At 39.6% G+C, this 17,315-nt stretch overlaps 1 protein-coding gene and 1 pseudogene across 1 annotated transcript in view; one reads left to right on the top strand and one right to left on the bottom strand.

Moving 5' to 3' along the window:
- Positions 1-17,315, bottom strand: part of Cit (citron rho-interacting serine/threonine kinase) — a 174,148-nt gene that overhangs the window by 126,593 nt on the left and 30,240 nt on the right. Inside the window, exons 6-9 of the mRNA XM_004636241.2 lie at positions 14,187-14,329; positions 10,480-10,573; positions 3,842-4,045; positions 1,688-1,841 (exon numbers count right to left, since the gene is read on the bottom strand). Of these exons, the coding sequence (XP_004636298.1) occupies positions 1,688-1,841; positions 3,842-4,045; positions 10,480-10,573; positions 14,187-14,329 (595 nt within the window). The remainder of the gene's footprint in view (positions 1-1,687; positions 1,842-3,841; positions 4,046-10,479; positions 10,574-14,186; positions 14,330-17,315) is intronic.
- LOC105742876 lies at positions 11,604-13,067 on the top strand (annotated as a pseudogene).

Genomic DNA, 17,315 nt, shown 5'->3' on the forward strand with positions numbered 1-17,315 from the left:
TCTCTCTCTCTCTCTCTCTCTCTCTCTCTCTCTCTCTCTCTCTCTCTCTCTCTCTCTCTGTTTGTGTTTCTTGGATACCAGAAAGTGAACAGACCTCCTCTTCACATGCTCCCACCATGAGGCACTGTGCCAACACAGGCCCAAAGCAACAGGCCCAAGTGACCATGGGCTAAAACCTCTGAAACAATGAGCCACCATGAACATTTCTCCTTTCAAGTTGATTTTTCTCAGGTATTTTGCCAGAACAACAGAAAGCTAACATACAGAAGAAAACCAGCTTGCCAAGGAAAACTTAGAGAAACCATCAAAATGGCCTTCGTGTACACAATACTTGAAGTAGTGGATTCTAACCACTCTCATGTTGTAGTTGAAAGCACAGAAGTCACACAAACTGAGATTGCTCATCCAAAATGCTTGGAATCATAAGTATTTTGGATTTCAGATTTTTTTCAGATTTTGCAATATTTGCATCTACATAATGAGATATGTTAGGGATGGAACCCACATGTAAAATTCATCTGTATTTTATGTATACTTCATACACATAGCCAGATAATTTTATACAATACTTTTTTAATCTACCTGAGGGTTTGGTTTTTGTTTTGCTTTCTGGTTTTTTTTTTTTTTTTTTTTTTTTTTTGGTTTTGGTTTTGGTTTTTGCAGTGCTGCAGCTTGAGCCTAGGGTCTCACACATATAAGTGCTCTACTCCTAGGCTACCTCCTCAGCCTAGTGCACCTGGGTTTTGAATGTGACCCCTTTACAAGGTCAGATGTGGAATTTTCCACTTGTAGCATCATGTTGACACTCAAAAGTTTCAGATTTTGGAGCATTTTGGATTTTTGGGCTAGGGATGCTCAACCTGTAATTACAACAGAGCTCTAATTAGAAGCCTGCTTTTGACAACTAAAATCAGATTCTATTTCCCCACCTCCCCTCATCACCAAAAATAAAACACTTAAACAGGCCAACTGTTTTGCTGCCGGCTGTAATCTATGCTGATCTCTGGGTCAGGCGATTAGATCATATTCAGTCAGCAACACGACCAAGAATAAAAAGATCTTTTAGAAAAATAACCCATTTGTAGAATCCAAGCTTTTCAGTTTTTACTGACAGTACATCAGTCCTTTATTTTTAATGGATTGGTTCAGCTTGCACTGATTATAAAGTGAGGTACGAATGAATCCACTGTACATAGATATCCGTGATACATTTTACATGTTTGTGAGCAATGGCAAATATTACACAGGGAAACAAATGAACACAACAAGGTGTTGACGGTTTCATTGTAGGCTCAGCCATCAGCAGAATGCCCTGAGCATGTTGCCTAATCATGGAACCTTATTCCTAATCTGTGAATGAAATAGCTAAGTCTATGCTTCCTCTAGAAGAAAACTGTCAAACTTGGGACAATCTCTGAACTCCATCAATCTGTGCCTCCGACTCACTCCAAAATGATATTCTAAAGGCCACAGAAACACAGAGGTAGACAAATGACCCACTTCTATGCACACAACTTTAAAGCACAATTATTACTCAAAGACAGCTGTATCATTAGCTTTTTTCTACTCCTGTACATAATTAAAACATTTATATAACTTACACTACAATCTTTGGACCAGAGTAACTGCAGATCACTAAAATATATCTCAATCCCAGCTCCCAAATTGAAAAAGATGCTCTACTTACAGTTACGAATGTCATTCCAGTCCATCTTGGAGAAAAAAGGATGGCAGCAAAGGCCCTCAAATTTCAATCTCTCTTTCTGGCCACACAACAAACTCTGAATCAGATCAAGGTATTCACTGCTAACTTTTGGGTCATCTGGAAACCTCAAAAACCGCTGTTCCAAAAAAACAAAATAATAATGTCCTTAGCAGTGATTCAGTTTCTCATGTCTCAAAGTTCAAGCATTTCTCATATATGCAAACTTTTTTTCCTCTTCTTCCTTTTTAACAGAGAAAGAAGTTCCATGCCCTCTTAACTTTGGACCGAAAGCATGTTCCCAAAATAAGTGGCCCACTCACATCAATAGACCTAGCTCCTTTGTAGGATTCGGCATCCTTCCTGGCTTGACCTTTGCTAACCTCACATCTCACTTTGCAAGCTCCCCATCTCTCTCTTTGCTGTCCAACAATAATGAGCTATTTAAAACTCCCTGAACACACCATGCTATTCTTTTGGCCTAGAAGTCCTTCCCACCCACAGGCCTTCCCTGGCTACCTTTGCTACCCTGTTTCTCTCTTCTCCATGTTCTCTCTGAACCTATTTTTGCACTCACACAATGCACTGTGGTTTCTGAGTGATGACGGGGAAAGAAAGCAGAGGGCCTCCTCCTTGCTCATCACTGTTAACCTAGAACTGTACCTAATAGACAAAACCTGCTGTACTTCACTCATGATTAAATCAGTCAATGAGCAAGGTAAAAATGAAGGAAATAGATCAGCCCAAGAGTCTTCAAGGAGAAACTGAACTCAAGAGGACACTCAAGAATAACATGTGTGGCATAAAAAAAAAATATATATATATATATATATATGTAATATATAATACATACATTAATATACATATTAACTGCTCCAGGAAGAGGAAACAAATTCTTTTTTCCCTTTTTCTTTTTTGTTTGTTTGTTTGTTTATTTGGCTGGTTGGTTTGCTATCAGTTCAGGCAGGCCTTGAATTCATGGCAATCCTCCTGCCTCAGCCTCCTCAGTGCTGGGACTATAGACATGTGCCACCAAGCCTACCTCTCTTTAAGAAATGGGCTTAATACAGTAAAAAGTATAGGCATCAGAAAATAAGTTTTTGTTTTATTTTTCATTTTCTTTAGTTTCTTCCACCACAGGGGATGAAACCCAGGACTTCTCATGTACTAGGCAAGAGCTACACTCTCAGCTCAGAAAATAGTTGCAATATTGCTTCATTTATATTATCATAATTTTAACTCATTTCTTCATTCGTGTTACTAACATTTCATGCTAAGAAGCACTAGAGCATAAAAATCAAGAGCATGGAATTCAAGGGCTAGCCAAATAGCTCAGCAGATTAATGCACCTGCTTAGGCAGACGCAGGGGCCGGATGTTCGATCCCTGGGCCTGCCATGCTGGCCCCGCCCCTGGGGTGCACTGAGATAGCGATTGAGACTGGGCATGGTGGCATGTGCCTGTAATCCCAGCACTTGGGAGGCTGTAAACAGGAAAATCACTATGAGTCCAATCTATGTAGTGAGACCCTGAACACCCTGTAGACCCTTCCCTAAATACAGAAAGAAGAAAAAAAAAAAAAAGCATGGACTTCAGTGTCAGACTGACTGCTGTTTTGGGCAAGTTCCTTAACCTCTCTGTGCCTAGTCTGCTCACCTGTAAATAAAATAATAATACAGGGTTGTTTTTTGTTTGTTTGTTTGTCTGTTTTTCCCGGTACTGGGGATTGAACTCAGGACCCTGCACTTGCCAGGCAAGTGCTTATTCTACTGAGCTATCTCCCTTAAAATAATAATAATACCACTTACCTCACAAGGTTTTTGGAAGATGAACTAGTAAACTATTTTTTTTCAGTGCTAAGGTTCACAGTTAGGCACATTTAACAGCAAAGAAATCAAGATGCATTTTATAATTAATAAACATGTAGATTAATTGGCAGCAGTTCTTTTTCTGTGGTACATAAAATAATGATGTAATCTTATAATTACTGGCAGCTGAGATTCAGTGAACTATAATTAGCAAAGCATTTAGGGCAGCTTTTGGCAAAGTGAGTGTCATGCTGTTTTACACATAAATGTTCCATCACACAACTTTTAAATGACATTTCCTTATATGACTTCAAACTCTAACGACCCTTTACCTGGAAATTCATGATATTATTGAAGGTCCTGGCGGAGGTGCCCTCTGTGAATGGCGTTCTCCCATAAACCATTTCGTAAGCAATCACTCCCACTGACCACCAGTCACAGTCCAGGCCGTAGGTGCCTCTTCCGTCCCCGTTCATCACGGTCAGCACTTCAGGAGCCATGTAATCGGGGGTTCCAATTGGGAGCTTGGCATTCACCTATGAACCCATAAATAAAGTGACTACAGCAAACTTTCAATTATCTTCAAGTAGATTGCCAGCAGCCACATCAGACACAGGCTGATTTGCCACTGATTACTATTCTCCCAGGCACTTAAATCCTCTGTCAAGTGGCACATATCATGAAATGCAAATGCCTTACTAATTTAAAAAAAGGTGCATAATACAGTACAAAGGCAAAAGGGGTAAGATTTATTGATGATATGCACCCTTCAGTTATTATACAAATGAGAGTTCAGGATGCAGTTAGAATGAAAGATGGGTTCCCTGATACAAGCTACTGATGTGGCAGAACTTCTGTTACCTAAGAAAAAAAGCAAAATGATAATAAACCCTACAGATCAATCTATGAGATCAACCTATTACTGAAACACAGCAGCCAGCTGGCAATACAATATCCTAAATATATATTGTGTATAAGTTTTAAAAAGCTGGAAACTGCTTTTGAAATCCACATTTCCACTTGAGCCCACCTGCTGGGCACAATGTGACAAATAACTTCCAGCCAGGGCCAAGTTTAATGAGCTCATTTTCCTCACCCCCCGTTCCTGTTCTCATGACCTCTCCCCACTGTTCAGGAACCTGGGGCCCTCCAACCAAGGGCCCGAGTACTGACCTTGCCAAAGACAGGTTAGGACAATGTAGGGGGGTTCTAATAAAGCTAAATGTATTCCACTGAAAGGAATACCCTTTTTTCTTTTTCCTAAGAATTTGTCCTTCTAACTTTCAGTGGTTAGATGTTGTTTCTTAAAATAATGCTAATGAAAGAATTAGCTTTTCTGTCCCTGATTCTGTCTTCTTGTTAGGAACTCAGTAAGTGGACACCCCCTTTGGTCTTCAAAAATATTTGCTTACCTTGTGGTATTGAACCAAGGGCCTCAGACATGCTAAGCAAGCATTCTACCACTGACCTGATACCTAATCCCTTTATTTTGAGACAGGGTCTCGCTGAGTTGCCCAGGCTAGCCTTATTTAGCCTCCTGAATACCCAACTTCATTGTATTTTACTGATCTACAAAGCTTCAAGTGAAGGGATTTCCTGTCTATCCCTTCTCCCTATCAAAATAAGCCCAGAATTCAGTCACGTGCTGTTACCCAGTTTTCTCTTAACCCCGCATCATAAATTGGCTCCTCATAAGTTAAGCAGTTCAGTGATACAAAAGAACTTCTCTTCATTAAAGAGTAGTGTTTTGCTGAGCCCTGACATTTGAGGGGTCCAACCACATACCTTGAAGGCTGGACTTTATATTAAAAAAGTAAATCTGTTGTGTTTTTATTTAATTGGGTATCAAAAGAAAAAGATACTATGAAATCTCCTTTCTCTAGGGAAGAAGCTAGCTGAAAGCCTTCCATCCTCTTTCAACTTGTCTGTTCCTCTGCCCAAGACCTTCTTATGATTGGATATGAGATATCTGATACTTCTCCCATTCACTCTCTCATTATTTACATAGATACATGTCTATGTGTATATGTAAGATAGGAACAAATAGTCCTAAAGTTCCCCCATCCCTTCTCTTTTGACCCTTTTCCTTAGGACCACACTCTGGTGTAGGTTTTCCTCACCCTAAACTCAGGACTCAAGTGTGATGCTACTCTTCTAGACAGTCAAGGGCCCGCCATTGTACAAGGCAACAGAATTTCCATTATTAGCCCCTACTGGGAAAGCTGGACATCACATCATCCAATAAACCCACAGACAGGCTTGTGTTGAAGGACAATAGTGAGGACAAAGGGGAAAATATTTGGTCAAGACGGAACCACGGGGGATTTAAGCTTGAGAAACTGAAGCTTAAGTCAAGTGGATGCCTTCATGTCAGGAAGTCTCAGTTTAATGTATATGTAAATGTTAATAAGCCCAGCAAGGGATGGATTAAACTATGGGGGTTTAGAACAAACCACAGTACAGACAATGAGCAAGAGATAGCCTTTAAATAACAAAATAAGAAAAAGTGTAAAATTCAGTTTAGCTAAATAACAATATTGTTAATTAAACGCTTGCCCTTGTTGATTAATTGCCTAACTGTGTCACAGGGTTAAAACTACCCCATTGTCAAATATGTACCATTTTACTGGCTGGATTTTATTTTACTCCTCCATAAGCTATTCTGGAACATTTACTTCTCATTGTTTGCAGGTGACAGGACAGTCACTCGTTCACATCTACAGTTGAACTTGACTGAGTTGTTTAACAGGGTGTCCCATCCAAAGAACATAAATTGCTAATACCCCATTTTCAAACTAAGGATTAGACTTATCAGAGTCAGATAACTAATCTGATATCAGATAAGTCAGATATCTAATAAGATATGTGATTATAAACACTAATGTTCAATATTTTTCTAAATTTCTAAGTGTCATTATTAATTTCTACTACAAAGCTATGAAATAAAAAATAGCCACTGGCTTGCTCTCTGTACAACTCTTATTATAGCGCTTATTAGCAATTAATAAAGGTTTTTAATAACTACCAAGTTCCAAGGAATCACTGACCTCCAAGTATATTAAGCCACGTAATCTTAACATGTCTTGATAAGAAGTTTGCAACATGCTTTCACTCTCCTCTGGTGGCAATTCGGCCAGCTAATCTGGCTGAGAAGTTGAAAGTAAACATGTCCTAGGAGCTCCACCTATCTGTAGCACACTGATAGGGTCCCAGGATTAGCTGGTGAATTTTCGCTCTATTTGGCAAGGGAAATAAACCAGTTCAGCAGAAGACAGTAAGAATATCTAGGAGACAAGAAAGTCTTCCCTATGTTAGAAAATAAAGAGAAAAAGAAATTGCAAAAACAGAAGGAAACAAAGAAGGAAAGGATTAATTTAGCACATTATTTTACAAACGAATGAGGAAGAAAAAAAGAAAGTATCATCTTCTTCCTCCCAACTCCTTTGCACAAAGTTCTAAATTTAAAACTACTAAAACCTAATTTTCCCCATCTAGCTCCCTAGGGCACAAGCATACACATGTGAAAGCTGAGGAAAACAATCCTCACTATGTTGCTCCCCTTATAGAAATCAAGCCTTTTCATTTCTACAGAAATCTGAAAGGCCATTGGTCTATATAGGTTTCCAACTGCTAAATGGAACTGATTATCACTTAACACATTACATTGTACTTTACCTAAAATCTCCTTACAACTGGTTTCAATAGAACCAAATGAGATAGGTTGGAACTGCTAGCTGTTCGTTATTTTTTGAGATTCTAAAAATGTGAAATGGGGCTGGTGAGATGGCTCAGTGGTCTAAAGCACCTACTTAGAACAAGCTTAGCAAAGCACAGGGACCGCGGTTCAATCCCGCAGCACCACATGCCAGCCAGCCCCGCCCCCTGGTGGGCTGAGCTGGCCACACACACACACACACACACACACACACACAAATAAATAAATAAAATTTAAAAAAATAAAAAATAAATAAAAATGTGAAATGGGTGACCAAAGTCACACAGTAGATCCTCTGGTCACTAGGCCTCTATTCCCATAGACTAACAAAAAACACTCCCAAGCTACATTTCTGAATAAAAAGCACGAGATAAAGAAAATACCTATTCAAACTTTCACTTTCAAAAATAGAAAGTAAAGGCCAGGGAGATGGCTCAGTGGAATAAGCACTTGCCTGGCAAGCACAAGGGCCGGAGTTCAATCCCCAGTTCCACCAAAAAAAAAAATCTAAAAATAGAAAGTAAGTACTGGAGCACACCTGTAATCCCAGCTGTTCAGGAGGCTGAAGCAAGGGGATCACAAGGTCAAAGACAGACTATGTAACTTAGAGAGAAAAATGAAAAAGGACTGGGGATGTAGCTCAGTAGAAGAGTACTTGCCTAGCACGCAACAAGTCCTGAATTCAATTTCTAACACTGGGAAAAAAAAAAAGTCTAATTCTACATCCAGACTTGACCTAGTTTGCAAATCATTGTTCTTCTATTATAGAAGGGCCTTTACATTTAAAACAATCCTCAACATTCCTTATCTGCTTGTCAACCTTCTGGTCCTAGACAGAGGGAGAAAAAAGTATGATATTCTTAAGTGTGCATACTAAGTACCGTATTTCCTTGCCCAAAATAAGCAGAGGTTCAGTCTGGAGCTGGAAATAAACCTGAGTGCCTCTTGGAGGCTCCTGGCTGGAATAGAGATTACTACAATGAGAGGAACTCAAAAAGGCAGTGTGAGACACTGACAGGCAGAAACTTGATGGGAGTAAGAGCCCTGACTCTCCACCAATGGCTCCAAAGGGAGTAACTCCAGATGTGGAGATAGGGCCTTACTTTTAATTTCCATTTATGTCTCAAGCACTAACCATGGACTCTGAACCTAGTTTCCAGAGGTTTTCTTAGTTGCAATACATACTGTTGGCTCTAACTACTTAGCTTTCTGATGCTTCTCAATGTACTGCAAACACTTTCAACCCAAGGTGATTTTACTTCCCACACCCAAGGGGTATCTGGCAATGTCGGGAGGCACTGTGTTGCCACGGAGTGGAGTAGGAGGCTGTTAAGATCTAGTAGGTAGAGATTAGAAATGCAGGTAAATAGCCTATCATACATAGAACAACTTTCCACAACAAAGACTTATCCAGATCAAAAGAGCAATAGTGCTGAGATTATACTGGCAGACTATGTGCCTATGCTGCAATTTTGTTTGTGTTCTTTTGTCTTTTTGAGACAGGGTTTTGCTATGTGATTCAGCCTGGCCTTGAGCTTCCTTTGTAGCCCAGGTTGATCTCAAACTTACAATGATCCTCCTACCTCAGCCTCTCGAGTGCTGAAATTACAGGCGTGTATCACCATGCCTGGTGCTATATTTTCTAAATACATGTATTTATTAATGTCATGAACACAATGCATGTCTCTGAATCCTAGGGGATAACGTTTTGTGTTACTTTCCTCTATGCTTTATTCTTCTAAATGTAATACCTAAATTTTCATGCCTATTTCTGAACTACACATAATTTTTTTCAAAGAAGGAATGGGGAGAGCTGGGGATTGAACCCAGGGCCTCACCTATTCCAAACACTCATACTACCAGAGTTACACTGCCAATCTTTCTTTCTTTCTTTCTTTTTTGGTCTTTTTGAGACAAGGTTTCACTATGCAACTCAGGCTGGATTTTAATCCTTTTTGGCGATCCTGCTACCTCAGCCTCTTGAATGCTGAGATGACAGGCCTGTGCCAACACACCTGGCTTTACTGTCAGTTTCTGTACATAATTTTAAAACATAAAGTGCTTTGACTCGATAATCTAATTCTTAATGTAAAGATCAGTTGAATAGATTAAGAACATAATCTGAAAAAAGAATAGTGCCAAAACTGAAAAATCCTGACTTTGTACAATGAAGGGAACCTGTTTTTCCAAGGGCTTACACACTAAGTAAATCATCTAAAGTAGACCTCAGACCTGCAGAACAGAACACAAGCAGGAGATTGCATTCAAGTACAAAGAGTTAAAGAAACACTAAGCCTTCTCCTAATATCAACTTAATACTCACCTTCCCTCCAAGGAAGCTGAGGGTAAAGGCAATTTCACTTACTGTCCTTTCTAAAAGACTTAACTCTGAAACCTGGGAGACATCTTGGAGAGCAGCTTCTCTGACCTCTTAATTTGTGCATTTTAACTAGAATCATTATTTTCTAGGGAAAGAATAAACGGCCAAGTTCATAAGGATTTGTATAGTTCACCAAGTGGCTCAGCTGTAAAATTAAGTCTTAAAATTTAAGTAGATTTTCTCCTAGACCTATCCTTCTAAGCATAGCTAACCTCAAAATTTACATTTTAGTACACACCAACTTTATATTAGAGGATATTTAAACTCTAGATTTTTTTTAATTTTGTCATCCTTTGCCTAATGTAGTCTAATTCTTGATCTTAATAGCTCCTTTCCTGCCTTACTAATTAGCATGTGGAATACAGCTTAATTTTTACCAAAAGTCCAAGACTTTAAAAAAAAATGACATTTTGAGTTCTGGTTCTTGACACCTTAGCATATTTAGCTCAAATGCTCTAGTGATTAATTTCAATTTTCCTGCATAGGAAATAGAAGAGTTGGTAAAAAGGAGGTTACATTTCATCAAAATATTTTAATGTAAAAAAAAAAAAAGATAAGACCATTTTTGTAAGAGGCAAGAAAGATGAAGGGAAAAACAAAATAAGCACTTTTCTTTCTTTTTAACCAAACTGTAAAAGTATTCTTAAAGATGTTTTGTAGGGTACTAGTGGATACGTACCTAAAAGGGGGCTAAGACCTGGGAAGTAGTTTTGTGTCCCCTCCCCCAACTTTATCCCCATCAAAGAGTCACACGGAGGCTGGTGAAGCTTCCAAAATGTTTTTCACTATTGTAGCCTATATTTGCCGAACTTATGATGATCAAACAATACGTTTTAGTAAAACTTCTACATAGCCACTTTCTTCCATTTTGTTACCATTTTATTTGAATTCATTTTAGCAGCTGCTCCGAAATCCACCAGCTTGATGTGTCCCATTCGGTCAATGAGAACATTCTCAGGTTTGATGTCTCTGTAAGCAAATCAAGACCCTGGATTAGTGTTATCTTCTCCATGTCAATCAGCAAGTGACTGCTGTCCTAGGATCTCAATTTGGCCAAGAATTTAGTTTATATAACCTTTTCTACAAACTTCCCTGTTGCTAGGTATGAATGACTACCATATACTTCACAGAACAGATTTTTTGAAAAAGAACACGAAAGGAAGCAAATACATATTACTAGATGGGTATTTCTATTCAAGAAACACATTTTATATTACAAAAACTAAGGCAAAAAGATGCTAGGTAATTTGCCCAAGATCACGTGAGTTCAGAGTTTATTTCAGATTTTGCACTTTGCAGGCTAACATCACTACGTTCTCATAACATTCTCAGATATTCATAAACCATCAGAGGAATGAGGACAGGAAGAAACACCAACTAACAGAATTTAGGGAACACCTTTGTAAATTACTAACAGGTGCAGTTAGAAGCGTCCCATGGTTTGGATCTTAATGTTACTCGGTCCGAGGAGTGGCACTACTGGGTGGTAGTAAAACCTTCAAGAAATGGACCTAGTGGAAGGAGTCTTCAGGTCACTGTGGGTGTGCTCTCAAAGGACACTGTGAGACTGACCTCTGCCACTCACCTTCTTGAGTCCTGGCCACCAAGTGAGTGGATTTGGTCTGCCACACATTTCCACCACCACATGCTACTTCACCATCTGCACAAATCAGCCCTGGACTCAAATTTCCAAAACTATGAGCCAAAGTAACCCTTCCCCTTTATAAGCTGATTATGTCAAGTGTTTGATATAGAGACAGCAAGCTGATTAACACCAACTGTGTGACCTTCTGTTCCTACAAGATATGCAGTTCTTCTTGCAAATCAAAGTCAGTTTGTTGGCACGATGTGACGCGCCGCCCGAGGCAGGCCAGGCCCTCAAGATGGCAGCGGGCGCCCTGAGCGGCTCAGCCCAGCAGTAGTGGTGGCACGGGACTCTCCACTGGGGCCCGCTGCCCCAGGAGTAGCTGCAGCGGTGCCAGGAGTCAAGGATGGAAAAATGACCCAGGGGAAGAAGAAGAAACAGGCCACAAACCGCAGTATCATGATGGCCAAGAAGATTAACATTAAGGACAGAGGCGTGCCTTAAGGAATAGGTTCTCCTAGTATTTATCATGTGGTTGTCATCATCTTTTCGGAGTTTTTTGCTTGGGGACTATTGACGGTGCCCACCTTGGTGGGATTATATGAAACCTCTAAACACACATTTCTGATGAATGCCTTAATTCAAGGAGTAAAGGGTCTGTTGTCACTCCTCAGTGTTCCACTTATTGGTGCTCTTTGTGATGTTTGGGGCCAAAAATCCTTCTTGCTGCTCACAGTGTTTTTCACATGTGCCCCAATTCCTTTAATGAAGATCAGCCCATAGTGGTACTTTGCTGCTATCTCTGTTTCTGGAGTTTTTGCAGTTACCTTCTCCATGGTATTTGCATATGTAGCAGATATAACCCAAGAACATGAAAGAAGCATGGCTTATGGATTGGTTTTAGCAAGATTTGCTGCAAGTTTAGTCACCAGCCCTGCGAGTGGAGCTTACCTCGGACAAGTGTATGGAGACAGCTTAGTGGTGGTCCTAGCCACAGCAATCGCTTTGCTTGATATTTGCTTTATTCTTGTTGCTGTGCCTGAGTCATTGCCTGGGAAGATGTGGCCAGCATCATGGGGAGCACCTATTTTCTGGGAAGAGGCTGACCCTTCTGCATCTTAAAAAAAAGTGGGCCAAGATTCCATAGTGCTGCTCATCTGCATCACGGTGTTCCTCTCCTACCTACCAGAGGTGGGCCAGTATTCCAGCTTCTTTCTGTACCTCAGACAGATAATGAAATTTTCACCAGAAAGTATTGCAGCGTTCATAGCAGTTCTTGGCATTCTTTCCACTGTTGCACAGACTATAATCTTAAGTTTACTTATGAGGTCAATTAGAAATAAGAACATCTTTTTACTGGGTCTGAGATTTCAGATATTACAGCTGGCATGGTATGGATTTGGTTCAGAACCTTGGATGATGTGGTCTGCTGGGGCGGGAGCAGCCATGTCTAGCATTACTTTTCCAGCTGCTAGTGCACTGGTTTCACGAACCGCTGATACTCATCAACAGGGTGTTGTTCAAGGAACGATAACAGGAATTCGAGGATTGTGCAATGGCTTGAGGCCAGCCCTTTATGGATTCATATTCCATGTGGAACCTAAAGAACTGCCAATAACAGGAACAGACTTGGGGACAAACACAAGCCCTTAGCACCACTTTGAACAGAAAGAATTCCATCATCCCTGGGCCGCACTTCCTTTTTGGAGCCTGTTCAGTACTGCTGGCTCTGCTTGTTGCCTTGTTTATTCCCGAACACACCAATTTAAGCTTATGGTCCAGCAGCTGGAGAAAGCTCTGGGCAGTCCCAGCCATCCTCACAGTACACAAGTGCCAGGGGAGGCCCAAGAAACTTTACTCCAGGATACAAATGTGTGATGACAGGAATTAGGAAGATTTTTCTATCAGCACCCAGGTCTTAGTTTTCACCTGTAGTTCTGGATGAACATTCCATTTCCATGTACAGTGTACTTTAAGATTGTCTCAAGAAATTGCATGAACTCTGTGGGAACTAAAAAAAGAACTAAAAGAACTGGAAAGTTTTCCAAAGATGTTATAATTTCTTTTTTTTTTTTGCTCCAAATGCCTTCCGGGCAGGTTTGGCTGGCTTGAGCTGTGGGGATCGAACCACAGCAACCAGGGCCTGACTGCTTTGTTGAAGCAGCCACTTAAAGAACTGAGCTAAGGGGCAGGCCCCCTATAATTTCTTTTGAAAAGAAACATTTTATTAGCACCAGTTTCTTGCCTCTAAACTTTTATTATACATCCTTCAATTAAAAAGTATATATGTAACTTTTTAGATATTAGCATATATTTCTCTACAACCATTTCCCCGAAGGTGTTGAGCTTTAACTCTATGCTGACTCTCAGTGAGACTGAGTAGGTATTGTGATTATGGACCTGTTTGTTTTTAACACTGTAAAATTCTGAGTCCAATTTTAATATTGTAAAATCTTGGGTCAAATAATTCAAAGCCTGAATGCAGATGCACTAAAATGAATGGTAAATGAATTGTTTGCACTAAACAGAAAATTTAAGAAAAAAAGACAAAAAACAAAACAACAAAAAGGGGCTAGGGAGATGGCTCAGTGGAATAAACTCTTCCCTGGCAAGTGCAAGGGCCTGAGTTCAATCCCTGGTTCCGCCAAAAAAAACAAAAAAAAACAAAAAAAAAAAACAAATTCAGTTTATCTACCAGATAACCAAAAGGCCTGCAAGAATTCCTGATACCATGAGCTGCATCATTAGTTCATAATAGGTCTTACTAGCAAATGTGAGACCATTTTACAATTCTAGATCTGTTTCCCTGTTGAATAGAGAGCTAAAATGTCTGCCATTTTGGAAAGTTTATGAAAGTAAGCCAGTTTCAGAGAAGACTGGCTAAAAATTGAACAAAGCATTATTTTGATCCTGAAATCACTCATCCACTCATTTCATATAGGAGCTCTACCATGATACAAAATAATTCTCAGTATCCTACCGAGAAGTCTCACTTACCGATGTACATATCCCATCTGATGAACACTGTGAACAGCTAAAATCAGTTCAGCTAGGTAAAACTGAATCATATTTTCATCTAATTGGTCCTCATATCTATTCAAAAGTGACAGCAAATCTCCTCCAGGCTGATATTCCATGACCTGCAAGAATGCCAACGTTATTAGTCTTTCGCACATCCAAAGAAGGGAATGCCTCAATTAGATCCACAAATATCACCTGACATGTCATAATTACAATGTCTCCACAAAGCAAGGGAGATGTGTGAGACATACTGTAAGACATAGGATGAGGTCTCTGCCCTACAAAAATTATATCTGTTACCCAAGAGAATCAATATAATGAAAGACTAGTCCCAGACACCATGCACAGTGTTTGCAAGACAAGTCTAAAAAGTTGAATTAAATCCACCCACTCCCCACCCACCCACGTTGACACTCCAGACATTCCCTAGGATTCAGTATGCAGCGTAGATGGATATTCCTGGAGGGCAACAAACTCTCTTACATCCTTTTTACATTCCCCTCAGCACACAGCAGAACACAGGAGGCGTGCAATAAATGTGATACAATCTTTTCCTTTTACAGTCAGTGTAGAAGGCAATTGAATCTCTATTAAAAATTTAACTACACATACATACACTTTGACCAAATAATTCTACTAATGATTTATTCTATAGGTCCTTACAATAGTTTGCTGATAAACAGATAAATAAAGATTCACTGCAGCATTATCTGTAATGGAGAAAAAACTCAAAATCATTCCAATATCCATCCACAAGAGACTGGCTAAATTATGTTATATCTAAACAACAGGATATTATGCAGGTATTAAAAACAAATGGATTCCATCTACTCATACTCCTGTGAAAAGCTGTCCATGACAATCTAAAATGACATCCTGTATAAGATAAAATAAACCTTCTCTTTATGAGAAAAAATATCAATTGGTTGGTGTATATATAACAAAAAATCTAGAAGAATACAAAGCCTCAGAAAAAAATATTTTCTTGGCAAAAACATTTTTCTACCCCAAAGAACTAAAATCATTCCTTTTGATGATAACTGGGTATAATATTCCTGATCAACACATGGCTTTGAGGCCAGTTAATCTCGGGAAGCTTCAGACTCCACCTGAAGAATTTACCTCTCTGCCTTTCAATTTTATTCTCTGTAAAATTGGGATAAAACTAATGCTTTTGCAACATTAAGCAAGACAGGATCTTCAGAGGGCTAGGCAAGGTGCACAGTTCCCACATGAGGTCTTCAACCACCACTCAATTCCCGTCCTTCGCTTTCCTTCACCGCATGGCCCTTTTCTAGTTGGAGATAAACTGGGACGCTGTCTCACTATCACTATAACCATGTTGAACTTTATGGGGTTCTCCTATCTTTGGCTCTGATTTCCCACTTCATTGGCCATGTCACTTAAATTGTATCCAATCTTCTCTGGAAAAAGGCAAGATTCAAACATAGTTTTAAAAAGAAAACACTAAATCGACCAAACACTGCATTCCAGAGGCCAATTCTCAGATTTGAATTATCACTATTACCCTTCAAACCCATTTGCTTTCAGTTCAGAATTAGAAAAAAGCTTTAGGTGAGCCAGATGTAGAGCATTTACACAAATCCCTGTGGATCCCAGGCTGGTCCAGTTGAGATTCAGCACCAGACCAACCCAGAACCAAACACCCCTACATGTGCTAGGGACTTAAACATAGTCCCCAAGAGCTCCTTGTAACCTAGAAATCTACCCAGTCGCCTGGCTTCTTACACTAGAGATACTCAATCAGACACTGGACAACTGCATTTGACATGCGTTCATTGGCACTGCAATGCTAAAAACAAATGAATTTATGAATCAACAAGAGCAACACTTAGAAGGGACAGCACCTAATGTGCATACGTTACTTCCTCCAAATTTACAGCAGACGTAAGTCACTCGTCACAACCCTAGAGGAGCCTACAGGAGCACCTAGCTGCCTGGAGCTCACCCACTCATCCCAACCTGGTTCTCCACAGGCCCTAGGTATGTGGGTGAATGCTAATTTGTACATCTGTTTTAAATATATATTGCCATTAAAAAGGTCTGAAACATCAAAAAATTCACACATAATAACAGAAGTACTCATACTTTTAGAACTCAAATGTCTTAAAATAAGAACAATGCATATTTATGATGACATGCCACAGTTAGAAATTTCCTGTAGTTCTATGAAAGATGTGGAAAAACCAGAACAGCTTGTAAGTTTAAGGCTGAGAAAGTCAAAGTGATAGCATTTGCTGAAAACTTCTCAGAGCTCACAAACTGACCACTAGTTGGTTTTTAGTGTTGACTCCTAAACATGCTATTTCTTATAGCCAGCATACTATTTCAGAAAATAAGAAGCACCTCTTAAAAAGATTAAAGTTACATATTCTCCACTCCTATTTAAGATCCCCATTCAATCTAGGTTATTCTTTTCTACAAGTCAACTTCCCATGTCTTTAAAAACCAGGATTGATTGGCAAAACAAGCAACAAAATTGACAACAGCTGCTAAACAGCAAGCTCCACCACATGGGGCCAAAACAGACATACTAATTGACAAATGCCTAAATAGACTGGCTTCTTATCAGGGAAACTAATTAAACCTGACCCATCCACATAATTCTAAATGACCACATTATAAATTCCAACTGTGCACCATAATAAAAACTTAGTTTGGACACTTACTGAGCAAATTTGACTACCCTCAAATGTTATCCATATTCCAAAACTACATTGTGGGGTACAGTTGCTCATTCTGTAAAGCATGGAGGCTATGAGGAAAACGGTTTGTGTGAAGCCAACTACTTAATTATTACAGTGTTGAGTGTGATACAATAAAGAGCCAGGATATAGGGGCTTTCAGAAACACCTCTAAACTGTAAAAAATGGTACCAAATCAAGGGGCTCCAAAAGCATCACCAAAAGTCATAAAACTGAGTTTTTAATCTTCACATCAGATGACTTTTATGCCCCAAAGACTGGAGTCAGCAGCACACTAAAAACTCATTAAGGACAATGTCACCATCAGGGAACGTGCCCAGCAGTGCCTGTGCAGCATATAATTTCATCCAAAAATCTGACTCTTTCTGGTTTTCAATAC

Source organism: Octodon degus, unplaced genomic scaffold (assembly GCF_000260255.1).
Source record: "Octodon degus isolate 3935 unplaced genomic scaffold, OctDeg1.0 scaffold00079, whole genome shotgun sequence".
Lineage (NCBI taxonomy): Eukaryota > Metazoa > Chordata > Mammalia > Rodentia > Octodontidae > Octodon > Octodon degus.